This window comes from Aquarana catesbeiana, linkage group LG04, assembly GCF_042186555.1.
Source record: "Aquarana catesbeiana isolate 2022-GZ linkage group LG04, ASM4218655v1, whole genome shotgun sequence".
NCBI classification, from domain to species: domain Eukaryota; kingdom Metazoa; phylum Chordata; class Amphibia; order Anura; family Ranidae; genus Aquarana; species Aquarana catesbeiana.
Genome location: NC_133327.1, coordinates 201,661,709 through 201,682,000, shown reverse-complemented (window position 1 = coordinate 201,682,000; position 20,292 = coordinate 201,661,709). Strand labels below are relative to the sequence as shown.

The following is a 20,292-nucleotide window of genomic DNA, read 5'->3' as shown; positions in this document are numbered from 1 at the left end:
TTCTCGGGGAAAGAGCGACACAAGAAATTTGAAAAAATAAAGGGGCGCAAATGGCATGCCGCTTGGCGGCTTCCAGACTCCCCCTCGCCATTCCTCCTTTCCTCCCTGTGGAACCCATAGGATCAGGAGCCCGCACTCGCGCGGGAAAGAGCTCTTTTTAAAAAAAAAAAAAGTAGGTGAGGGGGGGGCAGGGCTTAGTGCGGTGTTGGCATCCTCCAACGTCCAGCGCAGGAAGGTATGTTTTAAAAGGCACCATTTGTGCTGTTACATGCTACTGGAGGGACACAAGAGCAAAGGTGGCATATAAGAGGTTTGGTGACACGGGCATTCCTTTTGACACATTTACTACTTCACCAGGCTGAGCTTTAATAGCAGCGACAGGGCTGGACTATTGCTCAAGCAGTGGATGCATTCCTTCTGGTAGTACTTCTGCTTTGTGCATCGGGCTATGGTCGGAAGGGGGGTGAAAAACACCTAAAAAAGGGCTCTAGAAGGACTGCTACAGTCACACGGAAGCCTAGATCCATCCCAGTAAAGATGGCATCCTCACCTGAGAGTAATATGGCTGGTCAGAGTGAGCCATCAGGAGGGGCAAGTGTTGCAGCTGCTCTTAACACTGCAGCCCCTGTGTATATTACTAAGGAGGTTTTTTTCTTCAACCATTTTATGCTTGGAGCAAAAAATTGATGCTTTAATTGCATCCCAGAGTAGGACTAAGCGCAGCAGGTCCCCGTCCATTGCTCAGGACCCTCTTGCTGAGGAACAAGGAGAGAGAGATGACGAATTTCTTTCAAAGGACCAGGAAGAGGCTGAAGTCTCCTCTTCCGAAAAACCTGATACGGAAGTGTCAGGTTCGCAGGAAAGATTGTTGGTACAGTCTCTCACTGAATTGGTCCACGCCACATTTTTACTGCCAATAACGCAGTCAGTCGATGAGCCCACTTCTGGTTTGGGTTCACTAAAGCCTCCCCAATCTATTCATTCTTTTCCTATCCATTCATGGCTAAGGAAGCTAATGTATTCTGAGTGGGAGCACCCAGATAAACCGTTTTTTCCTCAGAAAAAGTTTTTAATACTTTATCCTATGGAGGAAGAGTTTTATAAGAAATGGGGAATTCCACCAATTGACGCTGCTATATCCTCTGTAGATAAAAACCTGACTTGTCCAGTAGACCATGCTCATATTTTAAAGGATCCAACGGATAAGTTGGAGTTCCTTTTTAAAAACTATATTTTGCTCGCAGGTTCAGTCGTCCAACCTGCTCTGGCAGTGATCGGAGTATCTCAGTCCTTAAAGGACCAGTTTATAGAGGTACTCAAAGTTATTCCTGATAAGAAGTGTTTTACAGTAGATGCTATGAAAGATTCTATTCTCCAGGCCTCACGGCTCATGCTAGGGCTGGTACATGTGCGTAGAATCCTATGGTTGAAAATTTGGTCAGCCGAAGCGCCATTCAAAAAGCTCTTGGCCAGTTTCCCTTTTCATGGTGGACGGTTGTTTGGAGATGATCTGGATAAGTATATCCAAAGAATTTCTAATGGGAAAAGTTCCCTTTTACTGGTTAAGAAGAAGTTTAAGCATTTTTCTTTTAAGCGTGCTTCTTCCCCAGTGCCAGAGGCATCAGCCTCCAGGCAGTCACGACGGCCTACACCGTTAGGTTCAAGAGGTAAACCTCAGGGTCAGTCCCAGGGCCAAAAAAGGACCTGGGGAAGAAACCCACAAAACAGAATACTAAAGCCTCCTTATGAAGGGGCGCCCCTGATCACTCAAGTGGGGGGAAGGCTTTTACAGTTTTCAAAGGTCTGGCAGGAACAATGTCAAGCCAGATGGGTGGCTTCCTCAATTCCTCTAGGTTACAAACTATCGTTCCGAGAGTTCCCATCTCCTCCTTTGCTCAGATCAAACGTTCCCAGAGATCCAGTTAAAAAGTCTCTCTTTCTAGCTTTGGATCATCTCTTGTCTCAAAGAGTGATATTGGTGGTCCCATTGGAAGAGCAAGGTTTGGGGTTTTATTCAAACCTGTTCACGGTTCCAAAACCAAATGGGGATGTCAGACCCATTTTGGATCTCAAAGATCTAAACCGGTTTTTGAATATCTGTTCTTTTCGCATGGAGTAAATCCGATCAGTTGTCTCCATCCTACAAGGGGGAGAACTTCTTTCGTCACTCGACATCAAGGATGCTTATCTCCATGTACAGATTTTCCCCGCTCACCAGAAATTTCTACGCTTCGAGGTGGAAAATCTTAATTTCCAGTTTGTAGCTCTGCCTTTTGGTCAAGCTACTGCACCTTGAGTGTTTAAAAAGGTCCTGGCTCCTCCTTTAGCCAGGCTAAGGGCTCAAGGTATAACGATACTAGCCTACTTAGACGATCTACTCTTGATAGATCAATCGGTATCCGCTTAAACCAAACTTTGGTCACCGTAGTCAGCTACCTGGAATACCTAGGTTGGATTCTCAACCTAGAGAAATCCTCCTTAAAACCATCAAGGAGATTACAGTACTTGGGGCTGATCATAGATACAGCTCAGAAGAGGGTGTTTTTGCCCCAGGAAAAGATCAGTTCCATAAAGGAACTGATTCAGTTGGTCAAAACAAAGAAGAATCCTTCTATTCGACTTGCATGAAATTGTTGAGAAAGATGGTGGCTTCTTTCAAGGCCGTTCATTATGCGCAGTTTCATTCAAGACTGCTACAAAACAATATCCTGTCAACTTGGAACAAGAAGGTCCAAGCTCTGGACTTCCCAATGCGTTTATCCCCCAATGTGCGTCAGAGCCTCAACTGGTGGTTGATATCCAAGAATCTTCAAAAAGGGAAATCCTTTCTACCAGTTACCTGGAAGGTGGTAACAACAGATGCCAGCCTTCTGGGCTGTGGAGCAGTCCTGGAAGAAGCATCTGTCCAAGGAAAATGATCCAAATCGGAGATGACCATGCCCATCAATATTCTAGAGATTCGGGCAGTACGCCTGGCCCTGGAGGCCTGGACGTTCAGACTACGGAATTGTCCTGTCAGAATCCAATCCGACAATGTCACAGCGGTGGCCTATATCAATCACCAAGGGGGCACGAGAAGTCATGTGGCCCAGAAAGAGGTGAATCATATTCTTTCTTGGGCAAAAAACAACATTCCTTGCCTATCAGCAATTTTCATTCCAGGGATAGAGAATTGGCAGGCGGACTACTTAAGTCGCCAACAATTGTTCCCGGGAGAATGGTCCCTTCATCCCGACATCTTTCTTTCAATATGTCAAAAATGGAGTTCCGGACGTGGATCTGTTTGCGTCCAGGTTCAACAACAAGATTGACAACTTTGTGTCAAGGACAAGGGATCTGATGGCATATGGAACAGATGCCTTGGTCTTTCTGTGGTATCAGTTTTCACTGATCTATGCCTTCCCTCCTGTTCTGCTGCTTCCGCATCTTCTTCGCAGGATCAAGCAAGAAGGGAAGGAGATGATTCTGGTGGCCCGGGTGATCTTGGTTTGCCGAGATCATAAAGATGGCGGTAGGGGACCGTTAGACCCTACCACTGTGGCCAGACCTTCTCTCGCAAGGTCCGGTATTCCATCCTACCTTACAAATGCTAAATTTAACGGTTTGGCTATCGAGACCCACATTGTAAAGGACCGTGGGCTATCAGCTTCAGTAGTTTCTACTTTGGTTAATGCTAGGAAGCCAGCCTCCAGTGTCATATACTATAGAGTCTGGAAGACATATGTCTCCTGGTGTGAATCCAGGGGTTGGCACCCCAGAAAATATGTCATAGGTAGGATCCTTGAGTTCCTACAGATGGGATTAGAAATTAAGCTGGTCTTGAGTACTATCAAGGGCCAGGTGTCAGCCTTATCGGTATTTTTTTCACCGACCACTTGCTTTACACTCTCTGGTTCGTAACTTTATTCAGGGGGTATCACGGAATAACCCCCCAGTTAGGTCACCCGTGAACCCTTGGGACTTTAAATTCAGTCCTGTCGGCTTTACAAAAACAGCCTTTGGAGCCACTTCGAGATATTCCCTTGGTCCTCTTGATGAGGAAAATAATTTTCTTGGTTGCTATATCTTCTGCAAGAAGAGTATCAGAGTTGGCTGCTCTTTCTTGTAAAGAGCCATTTTTGATTATTCATAAGGATAAGGTTGTATTGCGGCCTCATCCTAATTTCCTACCAAAGGTTGTGTCAGGTTTTCATTTAAACCAGGATATTGTTCTACCTTCATTTTTTCCAGAACCTCGTTCTGTGGAAGAAAAATCACTACATTCTCTTGATGTGGTGAGAGCGGTCAAGGTCTATTTGAAAGTGACCGCTCAGATTTGTAAAACAGATGTTTTGTTTGTGTTGCCAGACGGTCCTAAAAGAGGACAGGCAGCGTCGAAATCTACTATTTCTAAATTGATACGCCAAGTGATTGTTCAAGCTTATGGTTTAAAAAGGAAAATTCTTCCTTTTCATATTAAAGCGCATGCCACCAATGCTGTTAGTGCTTCTTGGGCAGAGCATCACCAAGCCTCCATGGCTCAGATCTGCAAGGCCGCAACTTGGTCTTCAGTCCATACATTTACCAGATTCTATCAAGTAGATGTAAAAGGTAATGAGGATATCGCCTTTGGGCGCAGTGTACTGTAGGCTGCAGTATAAGTCCTCTAGTCTTAGTGCCCTACTTTTGTTGTGTCTCTCTCCCTTCAGTTGGCATTGCTATGGGACATCCCACATTTTAACTACTATGGCTCTGTGTCCCGTGATGTACGATAAGAAAATAGGATTTTTATAACAGCTTACCTATAACATCCTTTTCTTTGAAGTATATCACGGGACACAGAGGTCCCTCCCTTCTTGGTATACACGTGTATTGCTTTGCTACAAAACTGAGGTACTCCCAGCAGTGGGAGGGGTTATTTAGGGAGTGCACTTTTTGTCTTGGGGCGTGCCAGTGTCCATCACCTGAAGGTGGCATATAACCCACGTAGTAACTACTATGGCTCTGTGTCCCGTGACATACTTCAAAGAAAAGGATTTTACAGGTAAGCTGTTATAAAAATCCTATTGTGTACAAGGACACATAGGGTTTTATGGAGTTGAGTTTAGGAGCTAGGGCAAAAAAAATTGCCCATAGCTCCTAAACTCAACACTAAGGGCTCCTTCACACGGACGTGTCTGTGTACGGAGCCCACTCTGCTCAGCGGGGGATCGCTCTGCCGATCCCCGCTGAGCAGGCAGATGACAGGTCCGTCGCTGCACACTGACAGAGCGCCACTCACCCCTATGGGGGGTCGGATGATGACGGACCGTAGAGTCCGTCGTCACCCAATCCTATCCGAAAACGGATGGAAAAGTAGGTTTTTCCTCCGTTACACTTTTTCGGATCGGAGCGGGTCGGATGTCAGCGGACATGTCACCGCTGACATCCGACGCTCCATAGAGATCTATGGAGGGTCCATTCAGGTCCACCTAAAAAACTGACAGGCGGACCTGAACGGATCGTCAGTGTGAAAGAGTCCTAAGGCTTCATGTACACTTGAGCTACTTTGAGCAAGTAGCCATGGAAAAATGCAAAATGTGGCAGAATCGCGCTGCAATTTTACCGCAATTTTTTGCGTTTTGCAGCAGGCAGTCAAAACATTCCTATCCTTAACCCAAATCTTCCGCATTCAGGAGAGGGAGGTTAGGGGAGGATGAACCTCCCCTAACTGCAGCTGCTATTAAACTATCCTAAAAGCCTATGTGTACATGGACACATAGGCTTCTATGGAGTTGAGTTTAGGAGCTTTGGCAAAAAAACACCAAAAGTTCATAAACTCAAGTTTATTGGCTTCTAGTGTACAGGGAGCCTAAAGCTGCCTGCACAAACCTGCAGTAGCCTCTAATACCCTGACATTTTACTGCCAGTTGCCAGACGGTTTCTAATAGCAAGAGCTCCAACACTTCCAAGTAGTTTCTGAGCTTGTTATTTCCAGTCTCCAACACGTTTCCTAACTATAGAAAAATAGAATCTTCCCATGTACCTCCAAAAGGGATAGGGAATTTTAATGTGCCAAAACATAAATTAAAAGGAAATCATAAAATTGTAATTTTTGTACTTCCACATTAAAATCAGCAAAACATTAAAACATGTATCGTCGGCTACAATCTGGTATAGAAAACATGTATCTAAACACTCATAAAAGAGGATAGGTGGGTAGGTGATTTTATGGGTGATTTCTTTTTGATTTGTGCTTTGGCATTCCCTTTTTCCACTATCCCTTTTGGGGGTACATGGGAAGTTTTCTATTATTCTATTTGATATTATAGAGGATAGTGCCATGTTATTATCATGACAAGATTCCCCCCCCCCCCCCACACACACCTATTTTGTAATTTGGCCTAACTATAATGGACTGCAATGCTGGTCAATAGGAATGTGCAGCATGCAGGAAAAGACTTTGCCTGCCACAACAGCTGGGATTCTGCCACAAAAGCAGAGTATTAGTTTCTGCCTAGTGTATGGATGCCTACGCTTTTTACCTAATAGCATTTTTTAAATCTTTTTCATCTTTTTTATTACAGCAGTAGTTCCTTATGATTTACAATGGTGGTCCATTTTTTTATAATTGCATAGATTGTAATTACATGCATAGTATACATTTTCTGAATTATATCATGCTTTTATAGGTTTACCAATATACTCCATTGCCTGGGGCCCAGATTCGGAGAAAGTTCTCTACCCACTTGGAAAACAGCTTATCATTAAGCCACTGCAGCCAAGTTCCAAGGTTTTACAGGTACCTGATTACATCAGTTTCTTAAATCCCTTACAGGAAGATAATAGAACCTAAACCAGTGATGGCGAACCTTGGCACCCCAGATGTTTTGGAAATACATTTCACATGATACTCAAGTACACTGCAGAGTGCATGAGCATTATGGTAAATGTAGTTCCAAAACATCTGGGGTCAAGGTTCATCATTACTTACCTAAACTATAGGAAATGTAAACATATTTTAATCCTTTCAGGACAAAATGACAGAAAAATATATGAAATGATTGTTTGAAAATTACACGTCTTGCCTAGCATGATGGTTGTCTCCAGTAACCACTGGTACCATATAATTGAAGGATGGGCATAGCTGACATTTTGTTCATATTTCCAGCCATCTCTCAAACTCCCCAACACTGCACAGATAGCTGGATATTGGTAACACCATAAAAAAAAGAATGACGTAAATTTAAATATCAATATGCAAAAGTCCATTTCACTTCTTAGCTGTTTGCCTGGAGTTCATAAATATGATATTGTTTTGTGTGTTTTATTTTACTTTAAAAGTGTAATACACTAAAAAAATAACTAAAAAAAGGAGCAAGTAAAACTGATATTTTTTTACATTCCCATGTTGAGATGCACATCTGTGAAATTGTCCACTCTGTGTTTCCATTAATGGAAAACGTTCAGAATAGAGAATCCTATACAGGGGGTCCCCTACTTACAAACATCCGACTTACAAACGACTCCTACTTACAAACAGAGGGAGACAACAGGAAGTGAGAGGAAATCTACCCCTAGGAAGGGAAATTCACTCCTGTAAGAGTTAATATGGGTAAAGGGTGTCTCCACTGATGCTTTATCACCAATCCTTATTTCCCTAATAACCCCAAATTTTCAAAATCCAATTGTCATTGGGACAGAAAGTGAGGTGAAATCTTCTGAACAGGGGCACAGACAGCAAAACAAATGTTACTGGGGTGATAACCCTTCCCTATGCTATCTACAAAACTTAAAAATAGATTTTTTGGCTGGAGCTACACTTAAAAAATGTACCTGTTCCGACTTACAAACAGATTCAACTTAAGAACAAACCTAAAGTCCCTATCTTGTTTGTAACCCGGGGACCCCCTGTAAATGGTACACAAAATAGAGTGTAACTGTTCCAGGTTTTCCCAAACGTATATGGTGTAGGTTTGCTGTGAAGAATACATAGATTTTTTTAACACACTTTCATCTTGTAATATATCCAGGTAAATTCAGCACGTGTGCAAAAGCATATATTCCTTTTTTGTTGTCCTTTGAGAGCTGATCATAAAATAGAAAGGGGTCCTGTAGTTCAGAATTTTACGATGTCCTGATAAACCCTGTACATATGCAGATTTAGAGATGTAAATGCCCTCACAATTGTGCAGGTATCTCACATGCTGGTTGTACACAAGTTGATTGATCAATCAATTTGGGCACAGTCAGCCTGGTCATACATGATTCGAATCTCAGCTGGTCCCTGCTGAACCAGCCGAAATTAGAACCTGGTCACCTTCATCTTTGTTTAGCCTAAAATAAAGGTACACTTACACTGTCTGAGCCTCCTTCCTTTCACAGATAACCTACTATTAGTAGCTGTAAAATGTACCTCTAAAGATAGTTGGTGTTTGTACTTGCCTCCCACTCATCTTTTGCCTGTAGCACCTAGGGAGGACGATTTTGCACTTCCAGCTAGATCTAGGGTAATACAGAACAGTTGAAATCTTGTGAGAAGGTGCATTTGCAATGGCCTCGAATGTCTTTACACAAGATGTAGCCTGCTCTTCATTTCCCAGAAACATTCTCAGAGGAAAGAATTTTAAGGTACATTTTGCATCTACTATACCAAGTAATTTATAAAGGAGAAGGGGGGCCTGGCAATCCAAACAGACCTAGCATTTTACTGCAGTGTCTGCTTTAAATTAACTATGTTCTTCCTTGGACCTTCACACAGTTGGTTTCACATTTTACCTGCAGGTTTCTGTTAGCATTTTCCTTTCTGTGTTGCAGTGGAAAGCCCATGATGGTGTTATTTTAAAGGTTGACTGGAATCCTATCAATGACCTCATTTTATCAGCTGGGGAAGATTGTAAATATAAGGTAATGCACAATGTCAAATATCCGATTGCACAGATTGTTTAGCTTTCCTCAACATAAACTGAAAGCTAAATTAGGTCTAACTAGCTAAAGCCAAAAGCCAGTCTGCATTATTTAGATCTAGAGCTAAGATGTACTGACAACTGAGCACAGCATATGTGACAAATGAATAATAGGTGGGGCTGAATAGATCCAAGTGCCAGGCTGCTGTATTGGGGAGACCTCATGACAGAGATGTTCTGTGTCTTACTCTGTCGTATCATTTGCTTTGAAGATTTGTGTAATGCTTGCATTAGTATATGGCCATTGGGTGAGTGAGTTTACAATTATCTGGCTGTCCCTACAGTGTCTTTTGTTGTTTGGAAAATAATAATCATAGTTCCATGGATCAAAACAATTATTTTTGGATAAATGATCATTAGCATATCTTGTGCAACAAGGTGTACTTAATTCTAGAGCCACACTATTAAAATTTCCTACTATGACAATGTGTTCCCAACAATCACCTTGCCACCTTGTTCCTTTGCTCAGCTTTCCCTTCTGTGAAAAGACTTCCACTCATAAAACTAGTTTCACAGTGTGACTTTGTAGGTACAGCAGAGTATAAAAGTCAGGTTTACCTCTCAGAGATAGCTGTTTGTCCAGCGTTACCTTCCACTCAGGAAAAAAGCGAGAAATGTCTCTGCTTTAGCGAGAAGTGTCTCTGCCTTAGCCACGTGGAGATAGCAGACACTATCACAATGGTTAAATAACAAAACCGGAAAGAAAATCGCTTGATTCCCCCATCAACACAGTCAGTGTTGACAGGAGAATCCCGACCGTGGAGCCATTGTGTTTTTCTGGCGAGGGAAGCCATCCCCGCCGGGAGAATACAATGATTATTGCTAGTGGCTATAACAGCCGCTAGCAATAATCGTATATAAAATCCGACGGGGTAGTTGTACCCAATTTGATCAATCGAGCCTGCCTGGCCTGATCACGATGCATTCTGATGGTCTTTGGCTGGCTTAAGTTTTCCTTCCAACAGCTTGCAAAATGTTTCTGTTTTCAGCGCTGAGCTGGAGCAACAGAAAAACAGGTTTTGTGATGTTTCAAACCCCCACACTGAGCCTGCATGTCTACTCTGACAGGGTGAGAGTATATATGTAAGTACAGGCAGTCCCCTAGTTACAAACATCCAACTTACAAACAGTGGGAGACAACAGGAAGTGAGAGGAAATCTACCCCAAGGAAGGGGAATTCACTCCTGTAAGAGTTATTATGGGAAAAGGTACCTCCACTGATGTTTTATCACCAAGGCTTGTTTCCACAACAACCCAAAATTTTCAAAATTCAATTGTCATTTTGACAGAAAGTGAGGTGAAAGCTTCAGAACAGGGGCACATACAGCAAAACAAATGTTACAGGGGTGTTGATTCTTCCCTATGCTATCCAAAAAGCTTAAAAATAGTTTTTTTGGCTGGAGCTACACTTAAAAAAATGTATGTGTTCTGACTTACAAACAGATTCAGCTTAAGAACAAACTTACAGACACTATCTTGTTTGTAACCCGGGGATTGCCTGTAACAGGATGCACAGCTATTCTTGCAATGTAAGGCTGTACTGTAGAGAATCAGAATACTACAAATTATATTTTCTATCTGTTTTTCTTTAATCCGATTAAATATTTGTCCATGAAAAATACCTTTCAGGTTTGGGATAGTTATGGACGACTCTTGTACAGCTCACCATCCCATGAGTACCCAATTACATCTGTTTCCTGGGCACCTGATGGAGATCTGTTTGCTGTTGGCTCCTTCCATACACTCCGACTGTGTGACAAAACTGGAGTAAGTAAGCCTTCTAAAAATATGCTGGCCACCTAATGAAAAGAAGCCTGTGTCTATTTCCTTCAGGCATGGTGTAAGTTTACTGCATGGTTGTGACCTATACTAGAATGCAAAGGATATCTGTTTACTATCTTTTATTATATTATAAATAAAGATATGATTGTACATGCATATGTAACGATACCCCCGTAGGAGCTGCTAAGTTAGTACAGGCCGTTACTCTGCCTCTCAAGCCCAATAGCAGTCTCAGCCCCCTCTGGCACACCTGGCAATAGTGTAAGTGAAATGACCAATGAGAAACACACAGGTTATGATAAAACACAGAAATTATCTTTACTGCAATATTTCTGTGGAAGGATACCAGACCATAACAATATATATTCGAGTAATCATCATAGAGAGTAATAACTGAGATTTAAGAGCAATATAGCTCTCAGGCTGCTTTCAGGGGATTTCAAACACTAGAATGTCACCAAGAGCAAAGGTGCACTCGAATGGAAAATAAAGCACAATATGGCTCTTCAAATTAGATTGGTTGCCTTTACTCAGGTTGGCTCTTTGAGTCCAGGCAGGAGGAGAGCAGAGGAAGGACTCCCTTTGTCAGGCCTCTCTCTACTGTCCCCTGACACCACAGGCCCAACTTTATACACCCATTCAAGTCAGCAAGTAATGGCTTAACTTTTTAGATAAACTGTCCCACACACCCAATACATATGCAGAGCCCTGGATATGTGTGTGTGGATCCGTATGGCCCTAACAGCTTCAGTCCTTTTTGATGCAAAGATAAGCTTTGGTGTCTTCAGCTAGGCACTTTCGTTGGTGCACTTTAACTCCTGGGTTGCAGGGCAAACAATATAACTGGCCCAGATTATCAAGTGAAACAGGCAGGATTTTGTTCAAAAAGGTGAGAGAACAATGATGTCTGTATACAGTGTCCCAGAAATGGATAGCCTTATCCTTTATCCCTGTAGTACTACAAGTGTCAGCAAGATGACTACCGGCAATGATGTTTGTATACAGTGTTCAAATAACTCTTCCTGTAGTGCAGTGTCTCTGTTCCCTGCAGATGGGCAGAAATGCCCTGTTGCCAAATCCTAGGATCAGGGCCCAAACGAATGTCCTGGAATAGGCAGGCTTTCATGGCAACCCAACTGGTCCCCTCACACTGGAATGGTTCACCGTTGGTGGAGATGCGCCTCAATATTCACCTGGGATCCCCCTCTCTCAGGCTGGACGTCCCAGCTTACGAGGGAGGCCTGAATAGCGCAGGGAGATCATCTGAGAGACATCACCTCTCCCTCAGGTCTGGTCTCTTCCCTTCCTCAAGGCTGACTGAACTTTACCTCAGGATACAAAATGGGGTCTTTTACTTTCCTGTCAGCAAAGCATCATGGGGTTTGTGTAATTCTCCCCGTATACCAGTCTATGGGGCCGTTTTTTTGTGGGAACTGCATGTCTCAGAATCCATTGCTGCGCTCTCTGCCGTTTAGTACAATCTCTTCCATTGGCTGTTGTAACATTGCTTTCAATTGGTTTTCCTCTTCCGGCCAATAGGGGCACAAGAGAGGCCACTTAATGCAGAGCTCTGTGTGTGTCAGCTCATATTACATTAACTCAGTCAGTGAAAACTGGAAGAGGGGGGGAGGGGGGGGGGAAATCCCCCTTACAGCTGCCAGCAGGTGGCTCTCCCTAACTCAAGCTGGAAAATCTGTGTACATTGTTCTGGGCAGCAAGGCGGGATTGCGGGTTATAGAGACACCCGTTACACATACAAAAGCAAAGGATATTTTAAGTTGAGAATCAAGTGTCAGCATTCGTTTTGATTATTAGTGTTAGTTGAATCTTTGATCACAGCAGCTTATCATTTGTACAGTCTATTGAGGGATACAACTTTATGATAATTAAGCAACCTAGGGATATACGGCTGTCTACAGAAAAAATTGACAGTAGGCACATAGAAAACTGAGCTGGATATCCCTGGACTATTGGGAAATGCATCCAGTAACATTTTATTGCGGAGATTTAGCAGGCAGACACGGCTCTCCATTGCAACAGCCTTTTTCTTCGCTAAAAGCAAACACTAATTCCGCGTACACACGATCGGAAATTCGGTCAGCAAAAGACTGATGAGAGCTTTTGGTCGGAAAATGCGACCGTGTGTATGCTCCACCGAACTTTGCTGGCAGAATTCCCGCCAGCAAAAGATTGAGAGCAGGTTCTCTATTTTTCGGTTGGAAAAAGTTCCGATCGGAAATTCCGATCGTCTGTAGCAATTCTGACACGCAAAATTCCTACACATGCTTGGAAACAATTCGACGCATGCTCGGAAGCATTGAACTTCATTTTCTCAGCTCGTAGTGTTGTACGTCACCGCGTTCTTGACGGTCGAAAGTTCAGCGAACTTTTATGTGACCGTGTGTATGCAAGCCAAACTTGAGCGGAATTCCGTCTGAAAAATCTTGGATGGAGATTCCGCTCATGTGTACGCGGCATTAGGGACCCAGTGGGTGACCCCAAACACTCCCATGGTTTTTGCACCACGGTGACAGTGGTCACACAGCCATACCTCTTCAGCTAGTTCATGAGTATTCCGGAGGGAGTGGGGTAGTTTTCTTGCTTTAAGATTCACCCGTTTTTCACTGCATGCCTGCCGCTTAACAGAAGGGGGATTGCTCTACATCTGCAGTTGAGCCATTTATGGAGGACCTTTTTTCAACTTTATGCATAGTTAAGCTTGATGTAGGTAAGGTATTTCATTCTCAGGTGCTCATTCCTCCTTGTCTCTCAACTGAATTATTTTTACTTTTATGCAAGGATTAATGACTCTATTGGGGGAACATGTGTCTCCCTCTGATCTCAGAGGTTTAAAGCGTCCTTCACCTGCACCAACATTGGATGGATCTCTTTTTAGCCATTTAGAGACTGCTGGATCCAAACCTGTTTATAGTTCAGAAACCCAACTGAGGCATTTGTCCCATCTTGGACGTAAAGGCTCTCAACTCCTTTGCATGCCCCCAAAAGTTTAGGATAATCTCTATTTGATCATCAGCGATTTCTTCAGTTTGCAAGGTTACACAACCACTATCGGTTTATGGCCTTTCCCTTCAGCCTTGCCTCAGGCTCGAGAATGTTTACAAAAGTCATTGCACCAGTTCTGGCTCTTGTTTGTCCCAGAGGTATCCCAGTTTTCGAATGCTTGGAAATCTGTTGCTTTGCAAGCAGACCCCCCTAACCTTGAATTCCATTGTATCAATCACAGTGCGAAACTTGGAGGACTGCTGATAGATCTTGAAAATTGAATAGTCATCTCTGATTCAGTCACATGGCTTAGAACACTTGGACTTTCACCTGGATACCCTTTAGGCCAAGGTGTTCCTGCCCCAAGAGAAGTTGACAAATCTGCAGGGTCAGGCTTCAATCCCAACACCAGGGACATAGCGGGGTCGATTTACTAAAACTGGGGAGTGCTATATCTGGTGCAGCTCTGCATAGAAACCAATCCGCTTCCAGGTTGTTTTGCCAAAGCCTAATTGAACAAGCTGAAGTTATAAGCTGATTGGACACCATGTACAGCTGCACCAGATTTTGCACTCTCCAGTTTCAGTTTTAGTAAATCAATCCCATCAGGTTTTTCTCTGGACAAAATGATCTGATTAAATTCTTGAACAGAGATGTTTCTGTCATGGTTCCTTGGCAGTGTTGGTTGGTAGGTTTTTTTCTTTGTCTACATTTGAAGTTTGTTGATTTTGCTGCGGCAGAGAGTACAGTTTATCCTGTCCTGGGCATAATTTTGTATTCCAGAAACCTTTGCAGTGCACATTCCCAGGGTAGAGAACTTGCAGGCAGACTTTCTCAGCAGACAACTTCTGGACCAGAGGAAATGGTCTCTATCTGAAGGTGTTTTGGAATATGTATCTGCAATGAAGAATGCCAGATGTGGGCTTTCTAGTGTCTTGATTCATGAAAAAGTTGGACAGGTTTGTGTTCAGGATGCAGGACCAGATGAAGACATGGAGGCAGCAGATACCCTGCTGGCACCATGGGATCAGTATACCTTATTTTAGGCAATTTTGGAACTGAAATTTTATCTCATCTACATGAGAAAGGATCAAGGTCAAAAGAATACCAGTCATTTTCATATGTATAACTTGTAAAACCACATCAGGACATCATTTACTACAGATCTCCTCCCCAGGATACGTGTACCCTCCCTCTAGTATATAATGATGTTACTGTGTGTAGCTCCCAAGTATCAGCGTCTTAATATTGGTTGACTACCTCAGTTTTTGTACATGGAATTATATGCCCCAGAACCTGTGACCAGCGTGAGTCTAAACATTTTGCCAGTTTTAGTTAACTGGTCATATCAAGCTCTTGCGTTTGTTTCTTTTTGGGGGAATCTCTGGTGCTGGATAAAGGTGCCATCTGCCTATAAATTACCTGATGATGTTTTTCATCTGATTGAAGATTGAAAATGTCTTTTTCAGATTACTAAAGTAATCAAATGGACTTTTGTGCACTATATTGAACTTATTTAGCACATATTTGCATAGTTTTCTTCATTTATTTATTAGAATTATATTTACATACTATGGTTTCTGAATTGCACTGAGTGACATTTTTTAAGTTATAAATGTCTCTATCTCCTTTAAAGATACTTTCACAGCTGCTAGTGTGATAAGTTGAATATGTTTATTATCTCACAGCATTGATTAGGGTTTAATTTATCAGTCATTCTCATAGCTACAGACTGGCCTCGGAGAGTGTGGTATGTCCACCTTGTTCATCTGTTAGCCGATACTCCATGGTCTTTGCCAGATTGGTCAGACCTGTTGTTATTCCAAGGTCTTATATTCCACCTTGCTTATCTTCTGTCACTGGCTTTGATGCCCAGGCTGTAATCCCAAGATAACAGCTTATACATTTTCTTTAAGCAAAATTTATCATTACACATGGAAGACTTATTTTCACTGGTGAGAGTCTCAGGGGTTTCCCCTTGTGTATTTCAGGTGGGCTGGGTTCTTTCTTTCCTGTAGTTGAGGGTAGAACAATACTTGGTACTTAGGACCATCAAAGGTCAGGTATCTGCACTTTCTGTTCCTTTCAACATTTTCTTGCTATTTATTCACTGCTTCCTTTTTTTTATACAAGGGGCTGCACTTGCTGCTCCCCCTGTTAGACCTCCACTTAAACTGTGGTATTTAAATCTATAAAAGGTTGTTTTGAGACTAATAAACTCCTTTTCACCCAAAGTGGAATCTGCTTTTTACCTTAATGAAAATCTACTTTTCTGTGTCCAGCACCTGTTAACCCCAGGGGAATTTCTTTACATTGCCTGGATGTAGTGAGGGATACTGGGGCTTACTGTAGACTTATTTTCCTTATTTGTCTTTCCAGAAAACCCCAAAAGAGGTTCTTTGCCTTACAGATCCATTGTCTCTTTGGATTTGACTGGTTATTGTGCAGGCCTATGAGTCACAAGATAAAGTGCATCTTTTTCCTGTTAAAGCTCACTCCGCTAGGGCAGTGAAGTTTTCTTGGACTTTTAATCACCATGTGTCAGTGTTTCAATTTTGTAAAGCTGCAACCTGGTCTTCTGCACAAGGCTTTCTCTAAGTTTTTGAAGCCCAATGCATCTGCTTCTTCAGATGCTATTTTTGGTTGAAAGTTTCTGCAAGCTGTTGCATATTGCCTTTCGTTTCCGATTAAATTTTTGGTTTGTTCTGTTGGGATGGTTCTCCTGTGTTGTTTGAGTGTGCTCTTTTTTTTGTTTGGACTGCTTTTGGAGGTCCCTAGGTTGCTTGAAGGGTAACTCCACTTTCGTGGGGGGAAAAAATTGCAAATAAAAAAAAATAATATAGCGCATATAATTGCGACACTAATCATTTTGTAATTTGAATGTTATTAAAAATTACCTTTCCTTTTAAATCTGCAGGTAGTGTTTTTTTCTGAAAATGCATTGCAATATGGCTACCTGGAGTTTTCTGTTCACAGAACGTGTACTGACCACTCCCCAGAAACATAATTTCCTGCTTGTGTGATTGGCTCACCAATTTTCCCAGAAGTCTGCCTAAGATACAAGTCAGATTTCAGGCATGCCTTGCAACAAAAATTTCATTATTAGAGAGATACTTTCAATAGGAGCACATCTAAAGGGAGGCCAAGGAGGCAGGCCCAGCAGAGCCAGACCCAGCAGATTTCCTCATTAGTGCCCTGTAGCTCCACACCTGACAGTTAATTCTGAAACCACTCCCATTAGACCTACTCAGAACAGAGGCACAGAGAAACACACATGGATTTCTTCAGAATAACAAAAGGTAGGAATCTGTTTGTTATAATCATTGCAATGTAAATAGATCACCTGGGGGGAATGTTTATTTTTTCCTCAAGAAAAGTGGAGTTGCGCTTTAATTATCATTAAGCTGTGTCCTTCAATGGATGATTGAGAAAATAGGATTTTTGTACTGCCGGTTGACACATACACATGCAGGTTATTATATTTTAGGCAGTCCACAAACTCATGTACAGCAGAGAAGATCCTGCTATTATTTTGTAAGGACAGTGAGAAGACTATTTATTTTTATTTTTTTGTATTGTTACTGTGATGAGCAGGACCAGAGGCACCATGAAGGAAGTTTTCTTTTTTTAATGTAAACTGCACCTATTCTTTGAATATATCATTTGAAGATTAGCCACTAGACGGAGCTCTGTATTTTAAAGCAGTGCCAGTGTAATAACTGTTTAGGTAAGATTTTGACCACAGGGAGTGCATTGTTTTCATTGTGTGTTGGGATACCCTTTGGCTTACATTGTGAGGTGATGCAAAAGCATACCCACCGTGTAGCACTGCAAGGCAGGAAGCAGAGCTTACATATGTAGTGTGCAAATTTGGCTGCCCAAAGTACACATCTAGATACAATGTATATTGACATGATTGGCATCATCTTAGCGGGGTGCAGGTGTAAGAGAGTGATTTTATAGTAACAATAGTTCATATTATATTTTAAAAGAATGCTCCACTTTAATCCTAACTCTGCTACTACATCTGTTGTCATTTGTGAAGTCCTCCTGCCTTCTCTGTTGTGATCTATCACGGAACCTTTTCTGTAGAGCTGATGTTAAGCACATAATAAATTGCCTTGGTAACTTTTTGGTATTCGGTAAGGGTGACAAATACCGATCCTGTAATTTTTCTATTTGATGTGCTTGAGTGGCCATCATGCCAACTTGTTAGCTGCCATTTGTAACATTTTGATCTGATGTATTAGGAGACATATCCCTGTGTCCTTCCCCACCCACTAGCACTGGCTTCCTGCTCTCCAGTTCCCTCTCCATTGAGGAAGCTGCTTGTAAGTTTAGCCAAACTGAGCATACGATTTAATAGAATGGTCTGCGGCTCTCTGTCAGTAAGGTTCCCTACAGAAGGTGGTCAGATCATACCTGAACTATTAGTCAACTTCTGAAGTCTGGGCAGCTTTAGAAACACATTCTGTAATATTAGAAAATGGAAAACGAAGAGTGTGGTCACATAGGGGTTGATTTACCAAAACTGGAGAGTGCAAAATCTGGTGCAGCTGTGCATGATAGCCAATCGGCTTCTAACGTCAGCTTGTTCAATTAAGCCTTGACAAAAACAACTTGGGAGCTGATTGTTTTTTATGCATAGCTGCACCAGATTTTGCACTCTCCAGTTTTAATAAATCAACCCCATGATGTATAGAGCATAAAAAAAACAAAACCTGTGTTATTAAAAATAAAGACAATCTCCATATCATATAAGAGACTTTTTCTTTTTTAGACCGCAATAAAAATAAAATAGTCAGAGAAAAATTTTATGGGTGATATATTTCATTGTATTTCTGCTAAAAACTTATCTGAAGGTGGAGTAACACTTTTATGCAAGCATGCATTATAAAATAGCACTGTTGGCTCATGGCACCTCTTTGCCTGAATGCCAATTCTACTGTCAGTGGAAGCCCCCCAGATGCCCTGGATGACTGACGACATGAATTAGGCAAGTACAAAACTCTTCTTTTTTTTTTTTTTTTTTTTTTTCATTGTTTTATCAACTCTTCCTAATAGTCAAAAGTCTTCTGCAGTATATGTAAAATGCATTCTGTGTAGGACTCACTAATAGGTAAAAAAAAAAAAAAAAAAAAAAAAGAAAAAGCAAAAAAAAACACAGACAAGTTAACTTTTGACTGTTTTCACCCCTTGCAGTAACTGCAAAAGTTCAACACAGTAAAGTCACAGATGTTTCACTGATGTTCAGAGCAACATATTTGACTTAAATTAACCTGGGAGGGATCAGTGTCACATTCAACCAGCTGTGGTTATTGAGCCACAATTTGGTTTGGTTAATCTAAATGTCACATTTGTTAACCCAACTGAAATCAGAGAACAGTAACGAAGATGCAAAAAGCAAATCATAACATATACTGTAAACAGGTAGCTATGTCGTCACTATCATCAGTGTATAACTTGTTTAGTTTAGCTTATTATAGTTTTGCTGTTACAAGGTTTTTAAAAACAGACATTTTTATATAATATTGAAAAGAAAGTATATTTGTTTTAATTTACTTTTATTAGATTTATTTAACTTTTTTACAAAAAAAGGTATTCTTTTATGTTTATATATTCTTTTCAGCTACTGCATTAAAACTTTGTTACAAAAATATAGTTTATACAAGGAAAGTTCACAATGCTGTATTTCTGCATGTAGTAAAATCACATTACAATTCTTCAATCACAGACCAGGGCAGGGAGGTGACCAAACTGAGTTCCATAAAGAAAAGTCAGGTCGCCAACTGGCTGTGCTGTCTGGCAATACAAATCTTTTAGCAGGTAAACTAGTTTACATATACATATTTTACTGGTGCGTTTATCTGTTTGACTATTTCATACCCTTTTTTTTTCATATGCTTTTTTGGAAATATTCCACAAGGCTTTTTGAATTTGGCGGTCAGGTTTTGGCAGCACTTTAGTTTTCTTTCGGCATGATGTGTGCACATTCATTGCATATAAAAAAAAACAAAAAAAAGTTTATGGGTCTTGAGCATAATTCATTACCTTTAAGCCTGGTACACACTATGAGTTTTTTTTTTCGTTCAACTCAGCGGGTAAAAACTGTCTGCTCCAGTCGGAGCTGCTGTACTAACGATCCAACGTTAGTACAGCTATCTCCTCAGCTGAGCTGTTGTGTTCTGACAGGGGGACGCCCTCCCAGCCAGAAAACCCCAATCAATGCTCTCCACCATTGGCTGAGAGCGCTGATCAGGAGCCAGTCGGTTGCTGGTTTTTCAGCATACATGTCTGACAGAAGCCGGCTGAACAGCTGGCTTCTATCAAGCCAGCTGGCATACACAGTGGCCAACTGTCGGACAGTTTTTATTGAACAGACCTTCTCCCGACATTCGGCCCGTGTGTACGGGGCTTTACTTTTGGGTAATTGTCAAACATGCTGACTGGAAAGGCTTGTATGCTTCCTTCAGCCTTTATTTAGCTTGTCAACCAAAAGGTATTATCTCTGACAAGAGATAGAGGGCAGCAAGTAATTTAGTAGTAAATATACAGTGCCTTGAAAAAGTATTCTTACCCCTTG

At 41.7% G+C, this 20,292-nt stretch overlaps 1 protein-coding gene across 5 annotated transcripts in view; it reads left to right on the top strand.

Moving 5' to 3' along the window:
* IFT80 (intraflagellar transport 80) overlaps positions 1–20,292 on the top strand; it is a 204,193-nt gene that overhangs the window by 43,849 nt on the left and 140,052 nt on the right. For 3 of the 5 annotated variants that reach the window (XM_073626109.1, XM_073626107.1, XM_073626108.1), the window contains 3 exons: positions 6,651–6,760; positions 8,776–8,865; positions 10,554–10,691. In XM_073626109.1, the coding sequence (XP_073482210.1) occupies positions 6,651–6,760; positions 8,776–8,865; positions 10,554–10,691 (338 nt within the window). The remainder of the gene's footprint in view (positions 1–6,650; positions 6,761–8,775; positions 8,866–10,553; positions 10,692–20,292) is intronic. The other 2 variants (XM_073626112.1, XM_073626110.1) reach the window with 1 other exon arrangement.